At 39.9% G+C, this 23,397-nt stretch overlaps 1 protein-coding gene across 5 annotated transcripts in view; it reads left to right on the forward strand.

Moving 5' to 3' along the window:
* The window catches only part of cckb (cholecystokinin b), a 59,467-nt gene that overhangs the window by 26,145 nt on the left and 9,925 nt on the right, over positions 1 to 23,397 (forward strand). For 2 of the 5 annotated variants that reach the window (XM_088328945.1, XM_088328946.1), the window contains exons 2-3: positions 7,601 to 7,821; positions 21,157 to 21,213. The exons of 2 other annotated variants lie outside the window; for them this stretch is intronic. In XM_088328945.1, the coding sequence (XP_088185071.1) occupies positions 7,633 to 7,821; positions 21,157 to 21,213 (246 nt within the window). In that variant the 5' untranslated portion in view covers positions 7,601 to 7,632. Of the gene's footprint in view, positions 1 to 7,600; positions 7,822 to 21,156; positions 21,214 to 22,160; positions 22,308 to 23,397 lie in introns of those variants that run through there. One more of the 5 variants, XM_088328947.1, reaches the window with a different exon arrangement.

Here is a 23,397-nt window from a genome sequence, read left to right on the forward strand (position 1 = left end):
CATGATTCACACTGGACTTTTTTCATGTAATTGTACTGGAGAACTTGGAAAATCGGCTTTGACGGTCCTCACAAAGTGCTTCGATTTGGCCATGAAAAAGGTCTACAAACCCTGGTGAAGGCAATACCAAAATTCAGCTCCCCTCTAAAGAGTGGGATGACGCCTAACACTGAAAAAACAATAGGCCCTAGGTGGGGTAGCTTTTTTTCTAATGAGGTACGATCTGTACAGCTATTTATTTTAACCGTAATCCATCCACAAAAATAGCTATACAGCTGTTTTCTGTTTACCTAGCTACTCCTCTTTTGAAAGAAAAATATTTTATATATCCCTCCAAATGAATACAGCTAGCTCAGGGTTCCGGCAGATCCTTGAAAAACCTTAAAAGGCATTGAATTCATTATTCTAAAAAGAAGGCCTTAATTGGCATTAAAATGTCTTAAATAACATTTTTGAATGTCTTAAAAACGCAAACAGAGTACTCAGATTTATATTTGTTTTAACAAAAAAGATTTGGAAATGTTTATCAATTGTCTTTGACCGAGGATCAATGAACTACTGTAAACATCCTTTTTATTTTTTTTCTCCATGTCTAAAACTTTAGAGAGTGCTATGGTTTTTGGACTGAAAAATTTCAACTGGACTAAAATGTGATTTAAAGAAAATTAAAATAAACATGTGTTTAAACTTGCCTCTAAATCATGTGGTGTTTTTTCTCAACTTGGTCTTAGATTTGATTTCAAAAGGCCTAAAAAAGTCTTAAAAAGACTTGAATTTAACTTAACCTGTAGGTTCCTTGGAGCTATCTATGGCTTTCAACCCATCAAGCATACAGTATTACCTTCCAATCTAAGATAGCATATGGCTAGCTATCATCTGTTTGTCTGTTTAGCCATCAAGTGATGTAGCACTTTAGCCAGGTATTAAATAACTTGAGCTATCCCGCTAAAATGATCTGTATATTTTTCATTCACATATTTTATTTATTTATTTAGTGACAAAGCTAACTAGTTAATACAGCTAGGTGGCTAGTAAATCCTGCTGTTAACCATGTCTATAAATTGGATGTTTATCTTGTTATTAAAGGGATATTGTGTATTCGTATTAAGTGCTTCCCAGTGGTAAACATGTAAGTCAATGTTTTAAAATCGATTTAACACAAGGCTCACCAAGAGGGAGCTGACATGACTGTCCGCCATCTTGCCGCTTTCGGTATTGACAAAACCCAAAAACCTTGTGAAACACTGTGCAAAAAACCCTGAAAAATTGTATGGTTTTAAATTTTGAGTCTCCGTCGTTCGTATCCTTCCTTGTACTTTATAGCACAGTATTTTAGTCACAGTACACAATACAGCAAAATCTGGTGAAATATCTCACTGTGTCTCTTTAACAAAACTCTTTTTGTCTGTCGGACTATAAATGCATTTTGACTCAAAGACCAGATCCTTTCATCTACTCCAAAAGCGAATAAGTAAAAGTTTTCATAAATATTGCAAAACCTTTAGTGAGCACTTACACAGAACTGATTCATGTTGGTCATTTTGTTAATAAAACCATCACACTTGATATAATCACCAGCTACTAGGAGGCATTTTCAGTTTCAGTTTTTCAGTTTTACTCCTTGCTGGGTGGTTAAAAGTTCAGGTTAAACCCAATTTTAATGAAACGCAATTCCTCCTCAAGAATTAGTCACCGTTCCATCCCTCTCTCTTGACTCTCCGCCTGTCTTTCTCAATGTTTTAGTAACGGAAAAGTGATTTTTCAGAGGGACTGTCCTTATTCATCTTGAGCACTATATTTATCTATTAATGACTGAGCGCCGGAGGCGTTTGGGATTCAGTGACTTGTCATTCCTCACAGACCGTCAAACCATAAACCGAGTATTCTTCCAAACTTTAGCAAAGTGCCTATCCATGCCAAATATTGTCAATCAGACTTCACGTTTCCGTACTAAACGATATCTCACTCGGACTACCGTGGCAGTTCATTTCGGCGTAATAAGCTTTGTGGTAGAGCACACTCTGTGACAGTTTTCAATGCATCTGATATTTGTAAGATTATTGTATTGAATCCCTGGTTAATGACAATAAAAGCAGCTCATTTACGTAGTAAGGAATGGCATCAATGGGACACTAATGATGCTATTTAGCACAAGCTAATGTATTCTTTTGAGTGTCTTTTACGTGACTCGCACCTACCTAACATAAGGTAGGTGGAGTTGTCGCGGCAACCTTTGATGCGCAAATGCAGCACACAACGTCAGGGGAACCCGTGAATTTTTACCTTCAGGCACTGTAACTTTGACTTCAGTCGCTTTTTAATTAGTAATTTTATGCCCCCATTTTTGTGCGCTGGCTAGATTTTCTTGTGCGCTGAGAATGTGTGAGCAGTGACCACTGGCAGCAACGTTAGAAAAAGTACAGGATCCACTTGTATCCCAGAAACGAAACAATAGTTTTGTCTGGTCTTGCGGCTTGGAAAAGGAATGTTTACAGTAAGCCATGATTTACTGCACTATAGCTGAGCTCTAGTTTACAACTTTATTTTGTATCCTGTTTTGATCCCTTAGAAAGGTTTGTTGAAGGGTTTGTTTTGTTTGTAGCCAAGTATTTATTTGTTGTCATTTGTTTATAGACAATGTTAAATTGTGTGAAATGTTCCATTAAATGTGAATGACAGTTCAGAGTCAGAATAGTTTGTGAGATATAACACTACACGTTGTTTTCGATAAAGAAGAATTGCGCAAAGAAAGCCTATCCACTTTTCCATATTAATAAGAGTATTAAAATGCTAATTTAATGTACATTTATAATAGATTAAAATGGGTGATTATTGTATGATTAATCACAAGTTAACTTTGATATTTATTCGGTTGATCGCGATTAAATATTTGAATCGAGTGACAGCACTAATGAATAGGTACCCCTGTCTGCATCCGAGGATTCAACAAGCATTTATGAAATTTCCTTCGAGGGCGAGCAGACGACAGACGCTAATTCATGAGACCACGTAGGTGTGAGCCATGGTGCGTCGCTGCCTACTAACAGTCTGACACTTGGCCTTAATGACTTTGTGGTTGCTTGTCAGTCAATAGCGGGCATGGAGTAGAAGTCGCATTTTGGGTTGAAATGTATTTGATAAAATCAAACACCAAAATCATACATGTCATCTTGAAAGGCAATTTATAAGACAAATAAAATCGAGAACAACAGGCTGAATAAGTGGATGGTATATTAACGTCACATGATTGACATGCCTGGTAATGTCAGTATTTTTAGATAACGTTAGCACAGGGGTCGTGAACTTTTTTGACTCAAAGAGCCTTAAAGGCAAATTTTTTTGATTTTATTTTGGGAAAGGCCACACCATATTTTTTGAGACAAAATCCAACAAAACAGCTACACCCGCTCTTCAGACAAAAGCTTATTCATCAGCGCATTGTATTTCACTGTGTGACATTTGATTTCATCTGTTATAATTTATGGAGTACAATATCAATGTAAATATACCACTTCAAATTTGTTTCCCTTCTACAATTACTTAAGATCTTTGCGGCTTATTTTGACCTTCATTATTTTCATAAAGAATTGATTCAAAACAAGGTGCAAGCAGTTATTTTGTAAAAACGTCACAAAATTCTGCAAACGTAGGATCTCGTGTTAACTTTCGGTGCAGACGGTGCAGGGCGAGAGACAGAAGGAAGTGCTTGGGGGTGGCAGTAATTTAAGAGGTAGAGGGATCGTCTTGGGTGGCAGGTTCGATTCCTGGCTCATCCGAGTTAAATGTCGAAGCGCTATAGAAATGCAGACTTTTACCATTTACTTGTGCTCTTCGCTTAGCTCCACCCATCCCTACCACTTACCCAATCAAATTGCTCTTGGTGTTCTTCTGGTGTTTTGGCCTATTTACAGTTTCTCATGTGGGTTTTTATCATAAGGTTTCTCAACGCGAACTATGAAATGAGCTTCCATATAAAAGTTTCCATAGTGATGTTCACCTCAACTGTAAACTGTATATTAAAATGTTCCCTATACAGTATATACTGGACAGTACTGCTCAGTTCTTCAGTGTTGGTTTGGCTCTGCGCGCATTTCAATAGGCTTTCCATCATTCAAGTTTGGAGCGACATGGAGTAAATTTGCACGCTATCAATTTTGTCTCGGAGTCGTACGTATGCGTGAAAAGAGCGATACGTGGCTCGTGTGCCATAGGTTCCAAACCCCTGCTCTATCAAAAAGAACATGGATTCCAAACTATCAGTTTTACTCCAAAACCCTAAATCCAATGAAATATTTATCCTCTGTGTCAAGGTTGACAATGCGCCGCTTTCTCCTTCCATTTCTATGTCGCTTACGCAAGACTCATCTTCACTTTCGCTTTTCGGCCCCTTACGAGTTTCTTGCTAACTCAAGTTTTTGACCTGGCTCTTTTTAGTAAATTCAAGTAAATTCCATTCGAGGACGTCGCCGCAGTGTTTCGTATTTTCTGAGAAAATTTCAAATTCTTTGACAATTCAAAGTAATGGAAATAGTTACTTTCCCTTGTTTTTTACTATGGAGTAAATCAGTTACTAACTCAGTTACTTTTTGAAACAAGTTGTGAGTAGTTATAACTAATTATTATTTTAAAGTAACGTGTCCAACACTTGAAATGATATTCTGGTAATACAAATGGAAACCATGCTATCAAAATTTTTTATTAATTTTAGTTGTTACTAAGTTGCACCTCCAGTTGCACCTCCAGCCAAACTATGAAAAAAAAAAACTGTGACGTATACTCCAAAAAATATGGTACTTAACAGGAATAAACAATGGCATAGAAACATGTTGTTGTCTTGCTTTAACTTTTAAATGAGTTTTATGTGCCGCTCCTTTGAAATAAAAGCATAAATAGATTGCTAATCCTCCATTATGCAACTACCAAAAAACAAAAATACTGTGCGTGCTAAATTAGAATCCTTAGTCTCGCTATCGCTCTCTGCCATGAGGCAAAAGAACTGCGTGCCTCACTCATCATCTGAGCACAGTAATACTTTACACCCTAATTGTATTAAGTTTAGTTTTTAAAGGAAAATCCCAAAATTGTGGAGTTTATTGAAAATAAACTTGAAGACCATTTTGAATTGAATATTCCAAAGATGACCATTGAGGCACAGCCTCACCTGCCTCCCCTGATTGCACGTTACTGCTTTTGTGCATGCGTTAGTACAAAAACCTAACACGCAGGTAAGACAAGCTAGCGTCGTTGCACCAGTAGCACTTTTTTCTTATTCACTCGGCAGGTGCTTGACAGCAAACAATTTGAAGTATAGTCTTGACCGGCAAGCGCCCGCAAGCCCTTATTCATGCCGTCCCCATCATCAAAAAGGCTTTTAATTGGGAGGCCGAGCCCTCTAACGAAGCCTCATCAGCCTAATTGGATGCAAAATGTATTCACACAAAGCTGCTGACTGCAGTCACACATCCCTTTATTAAACTGACCAAATAAAAACGATAGTGGTGAGCAAAACGGACTTTGTACTATGAAATAACACCTAGATTGCTTATTTACATATTTGTTTTTACCTTTGTCCTTCTCTCCTCATTGTCTATTGCACTGGTTCTCGACCGGTCAAACTTTAGGATCCACCATTCCACCCTAATGACATGCTACGACCCAAATCAAGAAACTAAATCAACTTCTCGATTGTATGCATCGAAAGGACTGTGCAGTTTCATTGATAGATAGTAGAAAATATTGACAATTGTTTCAATTTCCAAAACAACTTCAACTATTGTTTATCTTCTCATGTAACCCTTAAAATAGCCACATTCTAAGTATGCACCTAAAAATTGATTACTACTTATTTATGTAGGTAATAAAGAGGAATATACTGGTATAAAGCTAAAAATATAAAATTGTTGACCATAGTTTTATAGGAAAGGGGTGTGGATTTGCACAACGGAACATGAAACTTAAACAGGCAAAGAAAGGAACTCGCATCTTATTTAAGAGCTCTTTGTTAAAACTGGTCGCAGCTGTATTTTGAAGATCGTATGCTTAGACAAGGGCGGAAGACCATTGCTGGGAAAGTACTGATACAAAAGGATACAGCAAGTAAATACCTCATTCAAATATGAGGATGAACCTAAGTGCATTTGAAACAACTAAATGAACAATGTTAATATTGAAGTAATGCTTTGATGATCAAATAATAAACTTAATATAGCTGGAAAAAAACATGTTATTGTGACAACATATGTAGTGACCTATTTTAATAATCTAACCCTATCCACAGTATTTATTATGCAATTAAGACACACATGTTCATTTCGCAAAATGCTCTGGGCGCTAATTTGGCGTCTTTGGCAGCACGTAGAGTGCAACCAGTAACCAGGTTATATATCTTTGCTAACTAGCTGTCAAACCAGCATCGATTTGGCGCCGCCTTTAGCATTATTCGTCACCCTGAACGATGTCAGTGCGTGCCGGCCCTGTAGCCGGCATGCGAGCAGCAACTGTAAGTAAACCCGGCGAATTTCACACGAGGGTCGGGGAAAATATGCGAGTAAGACAAGCTCACTGCTCCCTGGCGTTCTTCTTTTATTTCTGTCTATTCTAAGGGAGGCAACTAGCAAAATTCTGGACATCCTAGTAAATACTTCACCGCAGAATATGAGGGGGGAAAAGAGAGAAAATAATATAAAAAAAAACGCACTGGTTTGTGGAAATACGTGTGATTTATACAACGCTTGTCTCTGAATGATACATCTTCACAATATCATATAGCTTATTTATGGTTTTTGATTACAAAACGGAGAGTACAGCTACCGGCGTCGCCGTGTGGAAGCATAAAACCGACCTGACTTCGCAGGATGGGCGTCCGAAGAGCGATGAGGCGGCGGTAAGGCCCTTCGTGGGCCCCTGGCGGCTCAAAGATGCCGAGGCAGTGACTTCATTAAAGTCCGTCGATAGTATCGACCCACGACAGGAGCTCTAAATTGCGGTGCCGCTAAAGTTTAGGGCTTAATTACTAAGCGATCATGTCCAGAAGCCTTGAGACTTCCTAGCTAAAATGCACCCTTCGCTCCAGATTCTGGCACGAGCTGTCTGTTTTATGGAGCGTGGATCTGAATCATTCGTTTCTTGGTGTAGAAATTGTGTAATATTGAGATAAAATTGAATGCCTTTTCAATTTTCATCTCCATAACTGATAATCTAGTGTTTAAGGGACAATGCTCTCATCGCTTACAAGCATGTTCGTTTTCCAATGATCACCGCTGTTTTTTGCGGAATCCATCGTTGCACAAAACGGATTTTTAATTGAATTGTTTTTATTGTCATTGATATCAACGTATCGTGCAATGTGCTGACAGCACAGGAAAGATTAGGGAGGGAGCTCTGTGTTGGTTGTGTGTGACTGTCTGCGTGTGCGACTGAGATGGGCAACACATCCAGGGCATGCGCAGTTACAACAAAGGAAGGGTACCGGCAGCTAGCTTTTACGTCTCGTTACACAGAAAAGAAATTCCTCAGTTAAATCGACCTCTAACAAAAGTCAGAAGAACGCATTGAAATGCTAAACACCAGCGGGTGCTGCGTGAATTGTTATTGCGCCCAGGAATCGACTGAGGCGGAACCGGAAGGCAAGCGATGGCCTGGCTGCAGGTCCAGCATACTGCTACGGCTAAGATAACACCCGATGGTAGCCCGCAACTGCCCAGCTGTTCGGTGCCGTACCCACAACGGGGAAGGGACTTCAACGCCCGTGATCGTGTGGCGAGTGTCCAAGTGGTGATACAGCTCGGACCACACAGTGGTGGACAGGTATTGCGTGTTGAGGTAAGTGGGAGCGCTTTGCTCAGATCGGAAACTGCGCATGATCTTGACAAATGTCCTCCAATTTAATTGCAATTCTCTATAATAACAATAAAGCCATTCATTCAACTGCAAATATGTGTTGTTATTTGTAGATCTATAGTTGTTGTTTTGTTGCAGTCGTATAACTCTCAGTCAGTCATTTCGAGGTAAATTTGCCACCTGGGTGCTTTTATGAAGGTGTGATGCTACTTAGCTTATCGCACCCCCATTAACCTCGAAAATTGAGTGATCTCTGTGTTCCGAAAAACCTCTAGAAATAACGCATGCAAAAATGCTGTATGCATTTTGAATCATATCCACCATATTTATTGTATATAAAGTGCACGTGGTTACAAGGCAAAATTTCAAATTGCTGGCCAATTTAGTTTTTTTAGGTGCGCCTTGTAGTTAGGAAAATACGGTCATGCAAACAAATACATGAATTGCCGTATAAATATGAAATGTAGGTTATATGTGAGTACATACATTCTGTTAAATTATTTCTAGTTTGTCAAATATAATAGTGAAAGATTAACTTGAGGAAAGTTTGCATTCCTTAGTCCGGTGTTTCTCAACTGGTGTGTTGGAACCCAAAAGCGGGTCAAGGACCTGTTTTTAGTGGGTCGCGAGCCTTTGCCTTGTCAAAAAAATGCAAAGAAGAAAAAAAAGATAATAATGCTCTGCTTGTTCTATTCTTCTTGTTCAGTCAATCAGCATGTTTGAGAGGGACCACAACTCAATTTATTGTGACTTTGGCGTTTTTATTTCCTTTTTTCTGACCATAATAATGGATCCCAAGAAAGTGAATGATATGGCAAAGTAAAAGTGGAACAACAGTGATAACGAGACAAAAAAGGTAAACGATAGCAAAACACGAACATGGTGGAATGTTTGCCATAGAAGCGCTACTGGAAGGTACAATAACTGGTTTACCATTATAATCATCTGTATTACTGACAGAATTAAATCATCATTAATGTTTAAGTACACGGTTTGTTATTATTTCAAATTTCTCTAAGTATGTGAGAGTTTGAGGGGGACGTAAGCTTATAATCTATGCGACTACAATACGGTGCTTGAAGTCGCTTTGATTTTGCTGGTCCTTTTGTTTTTTTGAAAAGAAGATCGAAATATTATACTAACTCTGCCTTAAAATGCACAGATACGATTGAGAAGTGAAAATTTGTTCTCATTTGGGTCGCAGCTGGTGGGTCCTTAAGGCAAACTAGTTAAAAACCACTGCCTTAGTCCAAACTCAAAGACTCACATGTGTCAGAACCCAAACAGACGGTAGACCCAAACGCGCAACATTTTCACACCAAGTTTTATTTACGGAAGAGGAGCAGTCATGCGCGGGAACACAAACGCCAGCGATTCGGAGATCGCTGGGCAGGAGAAGCGAAGCAGAGAAGTCGGGCCTGGGAAAACAAGAAGCCAGCGATTCGGCGCTCGCTGGGCAGGATAAGCAGGAAGCCCACGGGATCGGAGCGTGGTCGGAATGCGGAAACGAGTGGAGTAGCGTGGTCGATGTGCAAATACGGGTCAAGTAGCCGGAGCGGCAGATCGGAGCGTGGTCGATGGACAAAATGGGTCAAGTAACCGGAGACGATCGGGAAGTCAGGGACAGACGGGCAGGGTACACATGAGGACGGGACAGACGGGATCGTTACAGGATACTGGACAACGGGGCTTGGATCAGGGATTGATACAGGATACAAGATACGGAACAGACGGGAGCCAGAGTCAAAATGCTTGCCTTGCAAGTGCGGAGGTTCTTTGACAGACCGACAAGGAGCGAATGAGAGCACTAAGTTTAAATAGGAATGGAGCTAATCAGGCAACGAGCAGCAGCTGGCGCCAAACGAGCGGGCACAGGTGAGGGCAATGGGTAATCGTCACAATAAGCATATGCGAGGACCGCTATTCAAATTTCGTTCCCTACTTCTTCCACGCATTCTTGAGGAGGATGAGGCGAGAAAAGGATTACGCTGCCAGATTTCAATCTGTTCAAAGACACTGTGTCATCCCCACTTCTTATTCTCCGACACGCGGCACCTTTGTCACGCGCTACGTGTTAGTTATTTGTGTGCTCGCATGAGGCCCACGTCCTCCTCTGCATGCGGCACGGCTTTTCTCCGAGCACTCGAGAGCCAATTCATCGGCCCGGAGAGCTGATGGCGTGGATGCTCCTCTCCATCATTTTGGCATTCGACGCGCAAACGTAGACACGGGAATCGAGCGTGGGCGCCTTTTGCTACTTGCCGAGGACGTGGAGCTCGAGAGTGCTAACCGTGCCTCCGGGAGGAGCGCTATGAGGGCTTTTCAAATTGGATTTGATTCCGGACGCATAAGCGGGTTCCAAGTTTGTCGACGCTCATTCAGTACCAGACTTTGTGACCTGAACAGTTCAAATACTAGCATCTAGAAAACATTGATTGGAATCTAAATAAAAGGAATGTTAAGTATTTTCTTTGTATTGTTCACATGTTTATGTCGCCGTGGCGTTTGAGAAAAATGAATATTGACACCACTAAAGTTCAGGACTATGAGGCACACCTAATAATAAAACACAATTTAAAAAAACCCTCAAAACAATGTGTATTAGCGGAAAAAAAACGATTTTTTGAAATAATAAAAATCCAGCAGTCAGGTTGAACCTCCGTCCAATATTCATAGGGTGCTTGCATTTTGGGTGAAGTGCTTGTAAATACTTGGAATTGTTGCCGTGTTTCTCAAAAAATCTGCTTAAGCTGAGACTGCTCTATGATGGTTTTGCTTCACCATTACGTTTGTCCTTCTTTCGTAATAAACGGCAGACGGTCTTAGTTTTTATGGCATTTTTGTATGAAGCGCCATCGCCGCCTAAAGGAAAGGTTTATTTTACACCTAAACTGAGAATCTGAAATGGGTTTTAGTGCAAGGATTACGTACCAATTATGAACATTTATTATGGGCCGTGCAAAAAGATAGGGTAGCATTTCCCGGTGGTAAATTGTAACAGGAAGAACTTCCTGCAACTGAAAATTCAAGCGACATATTATTTATTTTTTTTCATTGTTATATTACACATTTTTACCCATCACCTATATGGGAAGAGACTTGTCTCAAAAATAAATATATTTACGATATATTCTAAGATCTAAAAATTATACAGTAGGTCTTGATAAATGCACATGCAAAATCAAAAATCGCATACGTAAACCACAGATGTATTTGTTACTCTGCAAAGGTTCACACCGGATATCTCGAAATTTGAAAATTGGCTTCAAAAGCCCTTAAAAAGTGCTTGAATTTGGCCATGAAAAAGGTGTGCGAACCCTGCATGTTCTAAAGTCTTAGGTGACCGTGGAACTTGACTTCAGAGATGTGTTTGAAAATAAGTGGCTCAAAAATTTCAACTTGTTGTGTTCCCTTTATTTTGTTGCCTTGACGTTTAACAAAAGTTAATATTGATCCCAAAAAGTATGAAGGATAATCCACAAAATAATGTGTATTAGTGAAAAAAATGATGCAGAAAATGTATTTCAGCAATTGAAGTCCAGCGAATCGGATAAGGTTTGTGTCTGGTAAGGCCCAGTCAAATTTACAAATACATCGATATTCATTATTTGATTGGAAGAACAAGAAAGCAATCTATCAATTGTAACATAGACAAAAACTTTTGTTTTTTTACCGTAACTTATAAACTATGTCTATGAGCTCCTCCTTTTGAATAAAAACATCAATAGACAGGTAATCCTCCATTTTAAAAAAACTCCATTCAGAATCCTTGGTATCACTATCGCCCTCTACCATAAGGCACGAGAATTGCGTGCTTCACCTCCATCTGCAGTCACAAAGCTTATTTACTTATGGTATTAGTAATATTTACCATATGATTTTATTTGGAAAAATCAATAAAAAAACAATATTTTGAAGGTATATGAGAAAAAACTTTAACACTGAATAAATAATAATGATATTAATAAAAATACATTCTAATTAAAGCGCCCTTCAGGACACCCAAGGTCACTGTACCAGCTCAGTAGCCTAGATGGTAGTGTGCCCGCTTTGAGACTGGGAGGTCGCTGGTTCGCGCCTCGACCGAGACATACCTAATTGGTATAATGGCGGCGCCCTCTGGCTGCGGCTGCATCGACTTGCTACAACGGGTCAGATGTATCGACATTTCGTTCTGTGTACATTGTTACAAAGAATGACAATACAAAGGAAATTATTATTATTATTATTATTATTACATAGAAAAACAAACGGGAATAAAACAAGAATAAACCAAGCAAGTAGCGTTTAAAAGGGTGCGGTATGTAAAGCAGATGATTATGAATAGACAAGTCTGAAGAGGTGGGTTTTGAGTCCAGATTGGAAAGTGGACAGGGTGGCGTAATTGTGGAGGTCAGGCGGCAATGAGTTCCAGAGCTGGGGGCCGGGGTGACTGAAAGCTCTGCTCCCCTTGGAGCCGAAATGAGCAGTGGGTATAGTAAGATGGAGGGAGAAGGAAGATCTGAGGGTGCGGGATGGCGTGGCAATGTGAAGGAGGTTGGAGAGGTAGAGAGACGCTTATTGGACTATTTCATGTATTTTTAAAATTTTATAGCTCAATGATATAAGGTGATGCACAGCCTCCCCTGCCTCCCCTAACTACACGTCAGTTTAGAAGTCGTAAGTATAGGGAACGAGTGTCAAATTCCTAAAAGTGCAACAGTGATATGAAAAAGAACTAATGACGTTACGATTAGAGCAATGAGTCATTATTATGATGTTCTGTGCGTTAAAAAATCAAATGTATAAAAATCTTTCCTCTTAAAGCTGCATTATCTTATAATATTGTTTATTCTCATAACTTAAACATATTTCTTCAATTATATAATTTCATCAAATAAGTTACTAACAGGAATCAGAAAATAATTAGGAGATATGTTCAAAAATGTATATAAACGCCTATTCTAGATGTTGTACTATTTAAACCAGGGGTGTCGAACTCATTTTAACTCGGGGGCCACACAATAGAACAAACATACTGTCGGGGGCCGGACTAGTAGATTAAAGAGAAAGAAAAAGAGAGATAAAGAAATAAGAGAAAGAGGGAGGGAAAAGGAGAGAGGGCGGGGCAAAGAAAGAAAAAGAGAGACGGAGAGAGCGTGAGAAACAAAAGATAAAAAGTCATGAGAGAGGGGGAAAAGAATGGGAGAGGAAGAAAGAAATCCAAAGAGAAATAGAAAGACAGAAGGAGAGAAAAGAAAGTGCGAAGGGTATGAAGAGAGAAAGAGAAAAAGAAAAAAGGAAGTTAGAGCAAAAGAGGTTTAAAAGACACAGAGCGAGAAAGAGACAAAGAGCAACAAAGGAAGAGAAAAAGAGAGACACAGAGAATGAAAGAGACAGAGACAGAGTGGGAGAAAAGGGGTGGAAAAAAAAAAGAGAGAGAGAGAAATAAATACAAGTACAGTGCCGTTGTGAAAGGCACCTGGCTTTGGCAGCATCAAGTTGACATATTTCAACCTGCAGCTTGTTTTTCTCTTGCGCTTCTCTGAGTCTTGTCTCGCGGGCCGGATTCAATCCCTAAGCGGGCCCGATCTGGCCCGCGGGCCGCCTGTTTGACGGCCGTGATTTAAACCATATGTTTTAAACGTAAATCTAAAAACTAAAAATATTCAGTAAGAAGCAATAAAATGTGATACACAAATTGTGAAATGTAAAAAACTAATAATTTCAACAATGTATATTATACTTACAGCGAAATAACTGAGAAGTAGACCTAAATTACTATCAATGACAGAGTACACTGCTGTGTTGTTTCAGTTTGAATGCACCTGTCTTTGATGAGCTCTGAGGTCTGTGAAAGGAAACACCGGAGAACAGACATCTTTATGACCGAAGAACACATCTGGCAAGTCAGGGATAAACTTTTAGAAAGCTTCAACGAAGGAATAGGATACAAGAAGATTTCACATCACCTGAAGGACTGTGCTAGGAATGATATCAAAATGGAGAGAGCATAAAACCACTGCAAACCTACCAGGACCTGGCTGTCCCTTTAAACTTCTGGTCCAAACAAGGAGGAACTACTCAGAAAAGCAACCAAGAGGTCCATTATCAAATTGGATGACCTGTAGGCATACACAGCTTTGGTGGGACAAACGTTTCATAAGACAACTAGTCTTACCCAGCATATATCTGTACTTTATGGAAAAGTGGCAAGATGAAAGTCATTTCTAAAAAAAAAAAGGCCTGTTTGTCAACATGTGAGACGCAAATAACACTGCACATCCCCCTGAAAATGCCATCCTTACTGTCAAACATGGTGATGGCAGCATCATGCTACAAGGTTCCTTTTCTCTAGCAATGACTGGGAAGATCGTTATAGTTGATGGCAAGATGGATGGAGCCAAATACAGGCTGAGTCTGGCAGAAAATCTGTTGGACTCTGGATAAATGGGGCACAGGTTCACCTTTCAACAGGACTACGACCCTAAACATAAAGCAAATCTCTCATGGAATGGCCAAGCTAAAATCCAGACCTCAATCCTATAGAGCATTTGATAAAGGTTTGATGGAACTTAAAGGAACTTCAGCTGAAGAAAAGGCAGATATTTTGTTTTAAGATGTCCAAAACCTAGATACATACACAAGAAGACTAGTGACTGTGATTGCAGGAGAAGAAGGTTCTTTGAAATTATTTTCAGTTTTTTTTTATCAACAAGCTAGAAGCCTGGAATATGTCATTATGTCAAAAAGGGGCCAATATTTTTGCAAGGGACTGTGCAAAATCTGCAGACATGAACACAACCCCTGCAGCTCTTTTCTAATCCACAAGTAGCGAAATTCTTCTTATAGCTCGCTAACAGATGGGCGTTCTGCGCGCAATGTTCTAGGCGACATGTTCACGCTGAGCTCCACAAACACAATCGCACGATATCCAACCTCGTTCTCAAACGGTCCTCGGAGATGCCGATACTGTGACGAATACTTTAATAGCCGTTTGCATTATTTAGTATGTTGACTCCGGCTGCCGTATTAAACGGCAGCAAATCGCCGTTGCCGGTTCTCTGGACAGTCACCTTTACGAGAGAGCCGAGCCCGAGGTTCTCCTCAGTTACAGGTTTTTAATCAGTGTTTAACCTCCAAACCACAAGTACCTGCTATATGCTAAAAGTATTTGCTAACGAGATCGTGAGAAAAACAGTTGTTTGGTAGGTACGTGCGACGAGGTTCGTGTCTGGGGAGGCACACTCGGCTTTCGAAAGGAATAAACCCACATCTTATACATCATTTGATTGGCAGAGCAGGAAAACGATATATAAACTGTAGTATAGTAAAAAAAACATTTTAATCCCTTACCTTAACTTATTACTAAGGTGTGATCTTTTTTGAGTACAAGTATTAATAGATAAGTAATCCTCCGCAGTAAAAAAAATTCTGTGTAACACAAAAAAACGAAGATTGGATGGCTTGACTTATTGCTAGCTTGTGAATATTATCACTAATTACTGTACATTGATTGGTGCTGAGGTGTGCTCAAAATCAGAATACTTGGTCTCACCAGCGCCCCCTGCCATTAGGCAAGAGAACCGTGTGCATCTGCAGGTGGTCAGCACAGTAATGCGTTTACATACTAATTCAAATATTGTCATGTTTATTTGTGACTCCCTTATATTCCTAGATTCAAACAGTTCCACTGAAGTTGCAGATCGAATTTAAGAGGGCGGAGCCGTCCACAGCACCGAGGCCCGAATGGAGAAGGCTCTCAAATCTCTGGATTTCTTCTTGCCTCTTGGGATGACTGCTAGATAATATTCATTATGTGAAAATTCAGCAAGTTTTAAAAAGAAATCCCAAAAATATGAAGTTAAATGAGAAAAGATTTCGAATATTACCATTTGATATATCTTTAATCATACATTTCCATGATGACAGGTGAGGCACTATCTCACCTGCTTCCCCTAACTGCACATCACTGTAAAAGTCGTAAGTGTAATGAGGTCATCAAAATTCCCAAATGTCCCTGAATCCAACAATAATGATACGATGAAAGATCACAGACCAGTCATGCTGAGCACCAAGAGAAAAGAAAAACCAAAGAAAAGACATAAAGGTCCAGTCTCTGTCTCCTTATCGCCCTCTGCAATGAGGCAAGAGAATTCCGTGTCTTACCTACAGTTGCTTAGCACAGAAATACTAATTGTGTTAACGTATTTTCCGCACTATAAGGCGCAACTAAAAGCGTTGAAATTTTTCACCATGCGCCTAATGTATGGATCAGTATTGAGAAGCAACAGGTCTAGCAACTACGGTAGCAGTGGCCGACTTGATTTTTCCCCGTAGTAGTGCACGGTGCATCTGGGACATGTATATAAACTGGCTGGGATGGGCTCCAGCACCCCCGCGACCCTACTGAGGATAAGCGGTGCAGATAATGGATGGATGGATGGATAGTTTACTTTACTCACGGATGTCAGGGGACTATAGTTGCGTATTATCATCGAATGTGATGGCTGTAAGAAGACATCTTTGGTGAGCTACCCCGGCTTTATATTTGAGGGCATCTTGTTCAGACTGAGAGTGATGTTTCTGTGATGAGTATATTTTGAAATGGTTAGCAAATCTTGAATCCCAAGAATATGCGCTTTTCAATGATATGCGGCATGATAATTTGACTGACTTAACTGTTTTCTTGATGTTCCTGCTGTAGCGCTCTATAGTCCGGTGCGCCTAATGTATGAAAAATATATGACATAAGACTATTATTTGGGGGTGCGCCTTAGAAGTTGGTGCGGTCTTCTAGTGCAGAAAATACGGTAATTAATATTTACGCTATGAAATTTCAGCGATTTTAAGGACAATCAAATAATTAAAGATACATGAAAAAAAACTTTAACACTGTATAAATATAACCATTAAATATTCTTAAAAAGCCCATGTTGGCCTGAAATTTAAAAGTGCGCCTTTTAAACCGCAAGATACAGTGGAATGCATTCAGTATATATTCATGTGTGTATGTGTGCCCTACTACACCAGTTTTCGCCGTATACTTTTGTGTTTGTGCAATGAATGATCAATCACTAAGAATCGCTGACCAAAACTGCAAAACACTGTACGCTGTATGCAACGAGAATCGATCCCGGGTCAAGAGCGCCGACACTTATCCACTTGATCTCCAGTGATACAGCTATGAAAACAGGTATGAAATTTCATCACATTTGATCTCATTTTCACACTATTTTTACTCACAGTGACAGAAACGAAATTTAGAGAATAAAAAAATGGTAATTCTTCCTTAAAGACATGAATAAACGCAAAACTCGTTCCAACACCAAATACAACAAAGGATTAGTTCCCACATTGTGCTTTTTTTGCTGATCATTATTTCAGGAAGACTTACTTTTTTCTCCATTCTCTTACATTCGTTTCTGGGACTGTGAGTAAAACTACTGATAGATAGATAGATAGATAGATACTTTATTAGATAATTTATTTTTACTGTGTTGATGAAATAAAAACCGAATGCCTTTTTGTATACCATCTGTATCAGTAATGATCTAGTAGTAAGGTTTCCGCTCTCTCACCACCGTGACCCGTGTTCAATTCCTGTTCCATACAGCATTAGCTGTTTTTGTCAGCTACAAGTGAAAAATTTTGGTAGGTCTTCCTTTAGTTTGAATTCCATGTGCCTTATAGTCCAGGGCGCCTTAGATATGAAAAAAATTGACAAGAGACTATTTTTAAGACTTTTTTGAGGGTGTGCCTTATAAGGTGATCTCAGTTTTATATTTCCACAATGACAAGTGAGGCACAGCCTCACCTGCCTCACCTGACCGTCGGTCACTGTCGGAGAGTGTAACCGGGTCAACGGAGTACATCAAGGATTCATCTTACTGGAGGGATCTATTGGATTAACATTTCTATATTGCTGTGTGGAAGGACGGAAAAAAGAAAAAAACGAAGACGAGTGGAAGTTCTCGGGCACTTCCTGATGAAAAAGACTTAGCAATATTCCCACGGGGAGTCACTAATGTCTCCGGCTCACGACCCGGAACGTCAAACGTTCTTGCAGCCGTGACTCATCCGGGGCGGCCGCCCGACCTTCGGCGGAAATCCCTTTGTTTGGATTTCAAAGTGGACCCAGGGCACTCATGAGACGTAGCCCGACGTGCACAATTAGGAAAAGAACAAAAGAAAAGAGGGCTTGTCAGAATCAAAAGGGTGGGAATCGCCTTGCAAAAGTATTGCACCCACACCCCCCCCCTAAGAACTTTTTGACATATTGCCATATTTCAGACTTTAAACTTATAGATAAAAAACTACATATTTTCTTTGAGTTATTACTTTGTACAACCTCCTTATGCTGCGGTCACTGCCGCAAGTCTTTTTGGGTTCACGGTCCGTCGAGGCACCAATGAGGACGCACTCTGGACAGCTTTCTCCACTGTTGACGCTCCCTGGCATGTCTTGGCAAAGTTGGCCCCAAGCCATTCCTTGATGTTGTCAGCCCAGTTCTTTTTCGGTCGTCTTCTTCTCCTGCCCCCTTGCCCTGGAGAATGATCTTCGCCAGTCCTGATGATCTTGTGACGTGACCCTACCACTGAAGTTTCCGTCTGTTGACCACAGCTCTTCGTAGGGTCCCATGTGCCATCTGATGATGTTGCGCACCGTAAAGTTTGTCACATTGCCTAGAATTTTTCTGTAGCATCGCATCTCCATGCCCTGAATTTTCATCTCGTCCATGTCTCACAAGCATAGAGGAAGATGGAAATAACCAGCACTTGCCTGAGTCTGATCTTTGATTTCACTGCTATGCTCTTGTCCCTCCAAATTGGTTTAAGTTTAAAAAGTGCCCTGTGGTTTGAGCTATCCTTGATTTCTGGCTCTCACCATGGTTGGGTATATCTCTATGGATTTTGCTCATCTTGAAACACAAATATTTGCCCATCCTCCCTTACAAAACATCTCAAGGTCCTCATGGTTTTATGGTCATCGTTTGTACACAGCATTTATTCAGATCTCTCCACAAATGCTCTATCAAATTGAAGTCAGGACTTTGGCTTGGCCATATTAACACTTTTATGATCTTATTTTTAACCATTCCATTGTAAATTTTGATTTATATTTCGGGTTGTTGTCTTGTTCAAACTTGAACCTGCACCTCATTCTGAGGTCTCTTGCAGACTCCAACAGATTTTCAGCCCGAATCACCCTGTACCTGCTTCCATCCATCTTCTCATCAACTCTAGCGATTCTTCCAGTCCCTGCAGAAGAAAAGCAACCACCATGTTTGACAGTAAGGATAGTCTTTTCAAGGTGATGAGCAGTGTTACTCTTACGCCTAACGTAATGCTTTGCATTCAGCCTAAAAAGTGCAATTTTGGTCTCTTCTGATTAGATTATCTTGTTCAACGTCTTTATGTATTCTTTTAAAAGGGCTTTCTCCTTGATAAAAAGCAGATTCGGGCAAAGTGAGACTAATATTTGTTTTATGTACATATCGTCCAACCTCTGCTGTGTATGCCTGCAGGTCATCCAATGTGATCATGGGCCTCGTGGTTGCTTCTCTGATTAGTTTTCTACGTGTTTAGGCCGGAAGTTTAGAGGGACGATCAGGTTTTGGTAGGTTCTCTGTGGGTTTTATGCTCTCTTAATTTACATGTTATTGCACTGTACTCCGGGAGATGTGTAAGTGTTGCAAAATCTTCTTGTATCTCATTCCTGCTTTGAACTCTTTCACGACTTTATCCCGGACTTGCTGGTGTGTTCTATGGTCTTCATAATGATGTCTGTTCTCTTTGAGTTTGCCACAGGTGCATTAAAACCGAGGTTTAATGACACACCAGTGCACAGGGTCATTGTTAGTCACTGTTAGTTAGGTCGACATTGGATCATTCAGAAGATATCAGGGAACTTATGGAGTCACTTCTTCAATACATGACGCCATAAATTGGTTTTCAGACGGTCTTTATTCTTCACTACTTGACAACGAGTCAAAACCAAACTTCCAACAGGCGTAAAATGTAAACCTTAACAAGAATGGTCAAACATTTTTGAACTAGCAGCGACTATATACAGTAAAACGCCCGAAATGCCAAATCATTTCGGTTATCGTGTACAAGCTTTTAGTGATTTAAAATTCAACAAATAAATATTTGGAGAAGCGGTGATCGATTTTGAATGCCATAAATCCCCTTCAAGTTTGCTCTTGTCAAATTATGACAAATTGTTCCTAATCGGAAGGCGGCAATGGTGAGCGCCATCCCATTTCCGACGGTCACTGGACTTGTTATCTCCCCCCCACTGGCAGATACCTGGCAATACCTTGTTTGTTTTCCTCATAAAAACATTAAGCAGCTGTACTTGATCGATAGTTATTGACTCGGGGTGGGAGAGAAGATGGCGGATCGATGGGCCTGGGAAATCCCGCATGGCTGGACAGAGACTGTGTGGGTTGCCACAAAGACGTGCAGGAACGATTTTACCGTATTTGCTAGGTTTTTCGGGGTGATGGCCCCCTGTTGGGGAAACAGGAACTTGAAGCAAAGGTAATCAAAAAGAGAGATTGGATTTAATGACAAAAAGAGGTACAACATAGTAAACAAGTGTGCACAAAGCAACTAACAGTATGTCCGGACAAGAAACCAGGAACAAAACCCAAACCTGCTGCAGTGACCCCAAAAATTGATCCCAAAACGTGTGCTCTCCAAAATGTGTTTATAAAGGGTCAGGATTATTAGGGACACCTGTGCCCTGTTCCAAACATGCTCTGCGCCCTCTGGTGGAAGGAGGCGCACCAGACCCTAACATAACTTCCCCCTGAAGGTTCAGGTACCAGACGGCCTTAAACACATTTCTTAAGGAGGCTACAGAAATGGGACTTCTGCAGGTTCTCGAGGCTTACCCCCGAGACAGGAAACCAGGTGTGGCCGAGGGGTTTTCTTTTTTTCCGCCAGGACAGGACACCAGACGCGCCGAGGGGCTTTCTACTCGCCTCGAAAGGGGCCAATATTTTAGCTATGTGGACTTTTTATGTTTTTGTTTGCTAGCACAGTATAAAATGTTGAATACATGTGTTTTTTTAATTAAGATTTTGTCTTGCTGTTTCTTAGAAAATACTTTGAGTTTTATGGTAACAGGTCAAAAAGTTATTTTGCAAGGCTCTGTATATTCAAACACATACTGTATCTATCCATCCATTGTCTGCGCCACTTATCCTTACTAGGGTCGCGGGAGTGCTGGTTGCCAGACAGTTGCAGACACGTGTGTGTATATATATATATATATATATATATAAAAGAAGCTCCTCACCCCTGTTGGGGTGGTATCTGTCATCCTCAGACTTGGATCTTTTACCGGAGACCCAGGAGTTTGAGGGTTCTGTGCAGTATAGGACAGGTAAGAGATTTTCCTAGGACTGTGCTCTTCTCAGCTAACGCTCTTTCAACCCTTGGTACTTCTTCAGTTTCCCGTATTCTTTCTTCCCAATTTTGGCATGGGCTAAAATCGCCACATCGATTATGTCCACCATCTTCTGATCTTTGTCCAATACCACAATTTCGGGTTGGTCAGACCAGAAGCTATGGTCCCACAGGACCCTGATATTCCCAGCCACCTTTTGCAGTTTGGCTCATTAGGATTTGTGTACTTTTATAGCATACTGGTTACAGATGTTCCTATATACAATCCCAGTCACTCGTTTGTGCCTCTCCAAGTACGCTGATTCAACTAACATCTTGCACCCTGCCAGGATGTGCTGGATGTTTACAAAAGCCTCTGCACAGTCTGCATCTTGGTTCAGATCCTGGCCCCTATGGCTGTTGTGCTTATGGCCTGCCTGCTCTTTTGCTGTCATGATCAAAGCCTAAGTGCTGTCTGTCGGTCCTGCATTTTACAGCTACTGGTACAATTTCTTGATGTCAGCCACCTACTCTATATGACGGCGGTGAAGGCCATGTCCTCCCAGGATGTCTGCTACTATCGTCTCTACACGCTTATCATAGTTCTTCTGTCTCAGAAATTCACTCTGCAGGTCATCTTTTTTGGCTTTTTGTTCTATGTACTCTTGGATTTTTAATGTTTCATTCTGGACTGTGGCACTGGTGCTCACTTTTGTTTGGCGGGCCGGAATAAAAGGCCCCACGTCGTGCGCGGCCCGCATGCCCTAGTTTGCCCACCCCCTGGTAACGTCAACAAAGCAACAGCCGTCTTATTGCGTTTATGATGTACAAACATCCTCCGAAAGTCAATACGGCGTTTGTGTCGTTGAAACTGAAGAGCAATTATAACCGTATTACACTTTGTGGAAACACACTCTCAAAGACACACACAAAGACACACAGACATTAGGGAATACACCATACAGTTTGCGACCGCACACACATAAGCAGAACGGCGAGAGAGTATAAAAGAAGCTTCCTTCCCACTCAGCGGAGAAGTGCACTCCCAACGCTCACACACTCCTTCTACCACGCAAAAGCTCTTATCTCAAGGTAGGAAATTTGATTACAAATAATTGTATTTCTTTGATTTTTTGGACGATTTTCTAATTTGATAAATGTGGCGTAATAGTCACGACATCATCGTGTTGATTTTTTTCACTCATTCAACGTTGTAGACACGTTTTCACGGCATTGAAGACATTTTACCTCCTCGTTCTTGTAATTCTACGATATTTTCACTTCAATTCATAGGTAAATGATTCCCTCACTAGAAAATAGCGCTTATTTCAGTTTTTTGTTTCAAATTCTATATTTATGATAAAATTACACTCAGATTGCATAAAGTAATCAATATTCTTACCCTATTGTCAGAAAATGCTGCTTATTTTGTCTTTGTTGTTATGCGATATTTTCACTTCGATTTATATTTACATCACATTACCTTCATGTTAGAAAATGCTTGTGTTGTTTCTATTTTTAGGTTGGATTTACTTTATTTTTACTAATTCTGCAATTTTTCTGGATGAACTTCATAAAAAAGTATACTTCAGTTGCAAAACATATCAAGGTATCATGGTCACAAAATTTCGCTTATTTTAGATTTTTGTCGCCCCACAAATTTTATGATTTATTTGATAATTTAGATATTTTTTATCAGAAAATATTGCTTAATTTGTTTTGAATTTCAAGATATTTTCATATTTTATTGACTTATTTTGCACGATTTTACTTTTTTTTTTTTTCTTATCTTGGTGACAAACATTTCTTAAAGGGACAGTGTGTAAATGGCTCGATGCCATTGCGTTTCAATAAAAAAACATTTGGATCTTTCGCCTAATTATTGTTTTTATTTTGGTAGATAATTTTTAACGATGTGCAAAAAATAGGTTGCTTATTTTGAATTCAAATAAAAATATGATATTTTTACTTCATTATTTGAACTAAAATGTACTTCAAAATATTCCAACTTTTATTAATATTTTTTGAGTGTAGGCAGGGAAATGATGGAAAACCCTATAAAATCCCAACAATATAGTATTATTACTATTTAATGATTGAGATATTACAATTTTCTGGCGTTTTTTTTTTTTTTTAATTATTTGTATGTAAAAAAACGAAATTAATTTGGTTAGGTGTTTGA

The sequence above is a fragment of the Urocampus carinirostris genome, chromosome 2 (genome assembly GCF_059441175.1).
Source record: "Urocampus carinirostris isolate Australia breed hairy pipefish chromosome 2, RoL_Ucar_1.0, whole genome shotgun sequence".
In the NCBI taxonomy this organism is placed as follows: Eukaryota; Metazoa; Chordata; class Actinopteri; order Syngnathiformes; family Syngnathidae; genus Urocampus; species Urocampus carinirostris.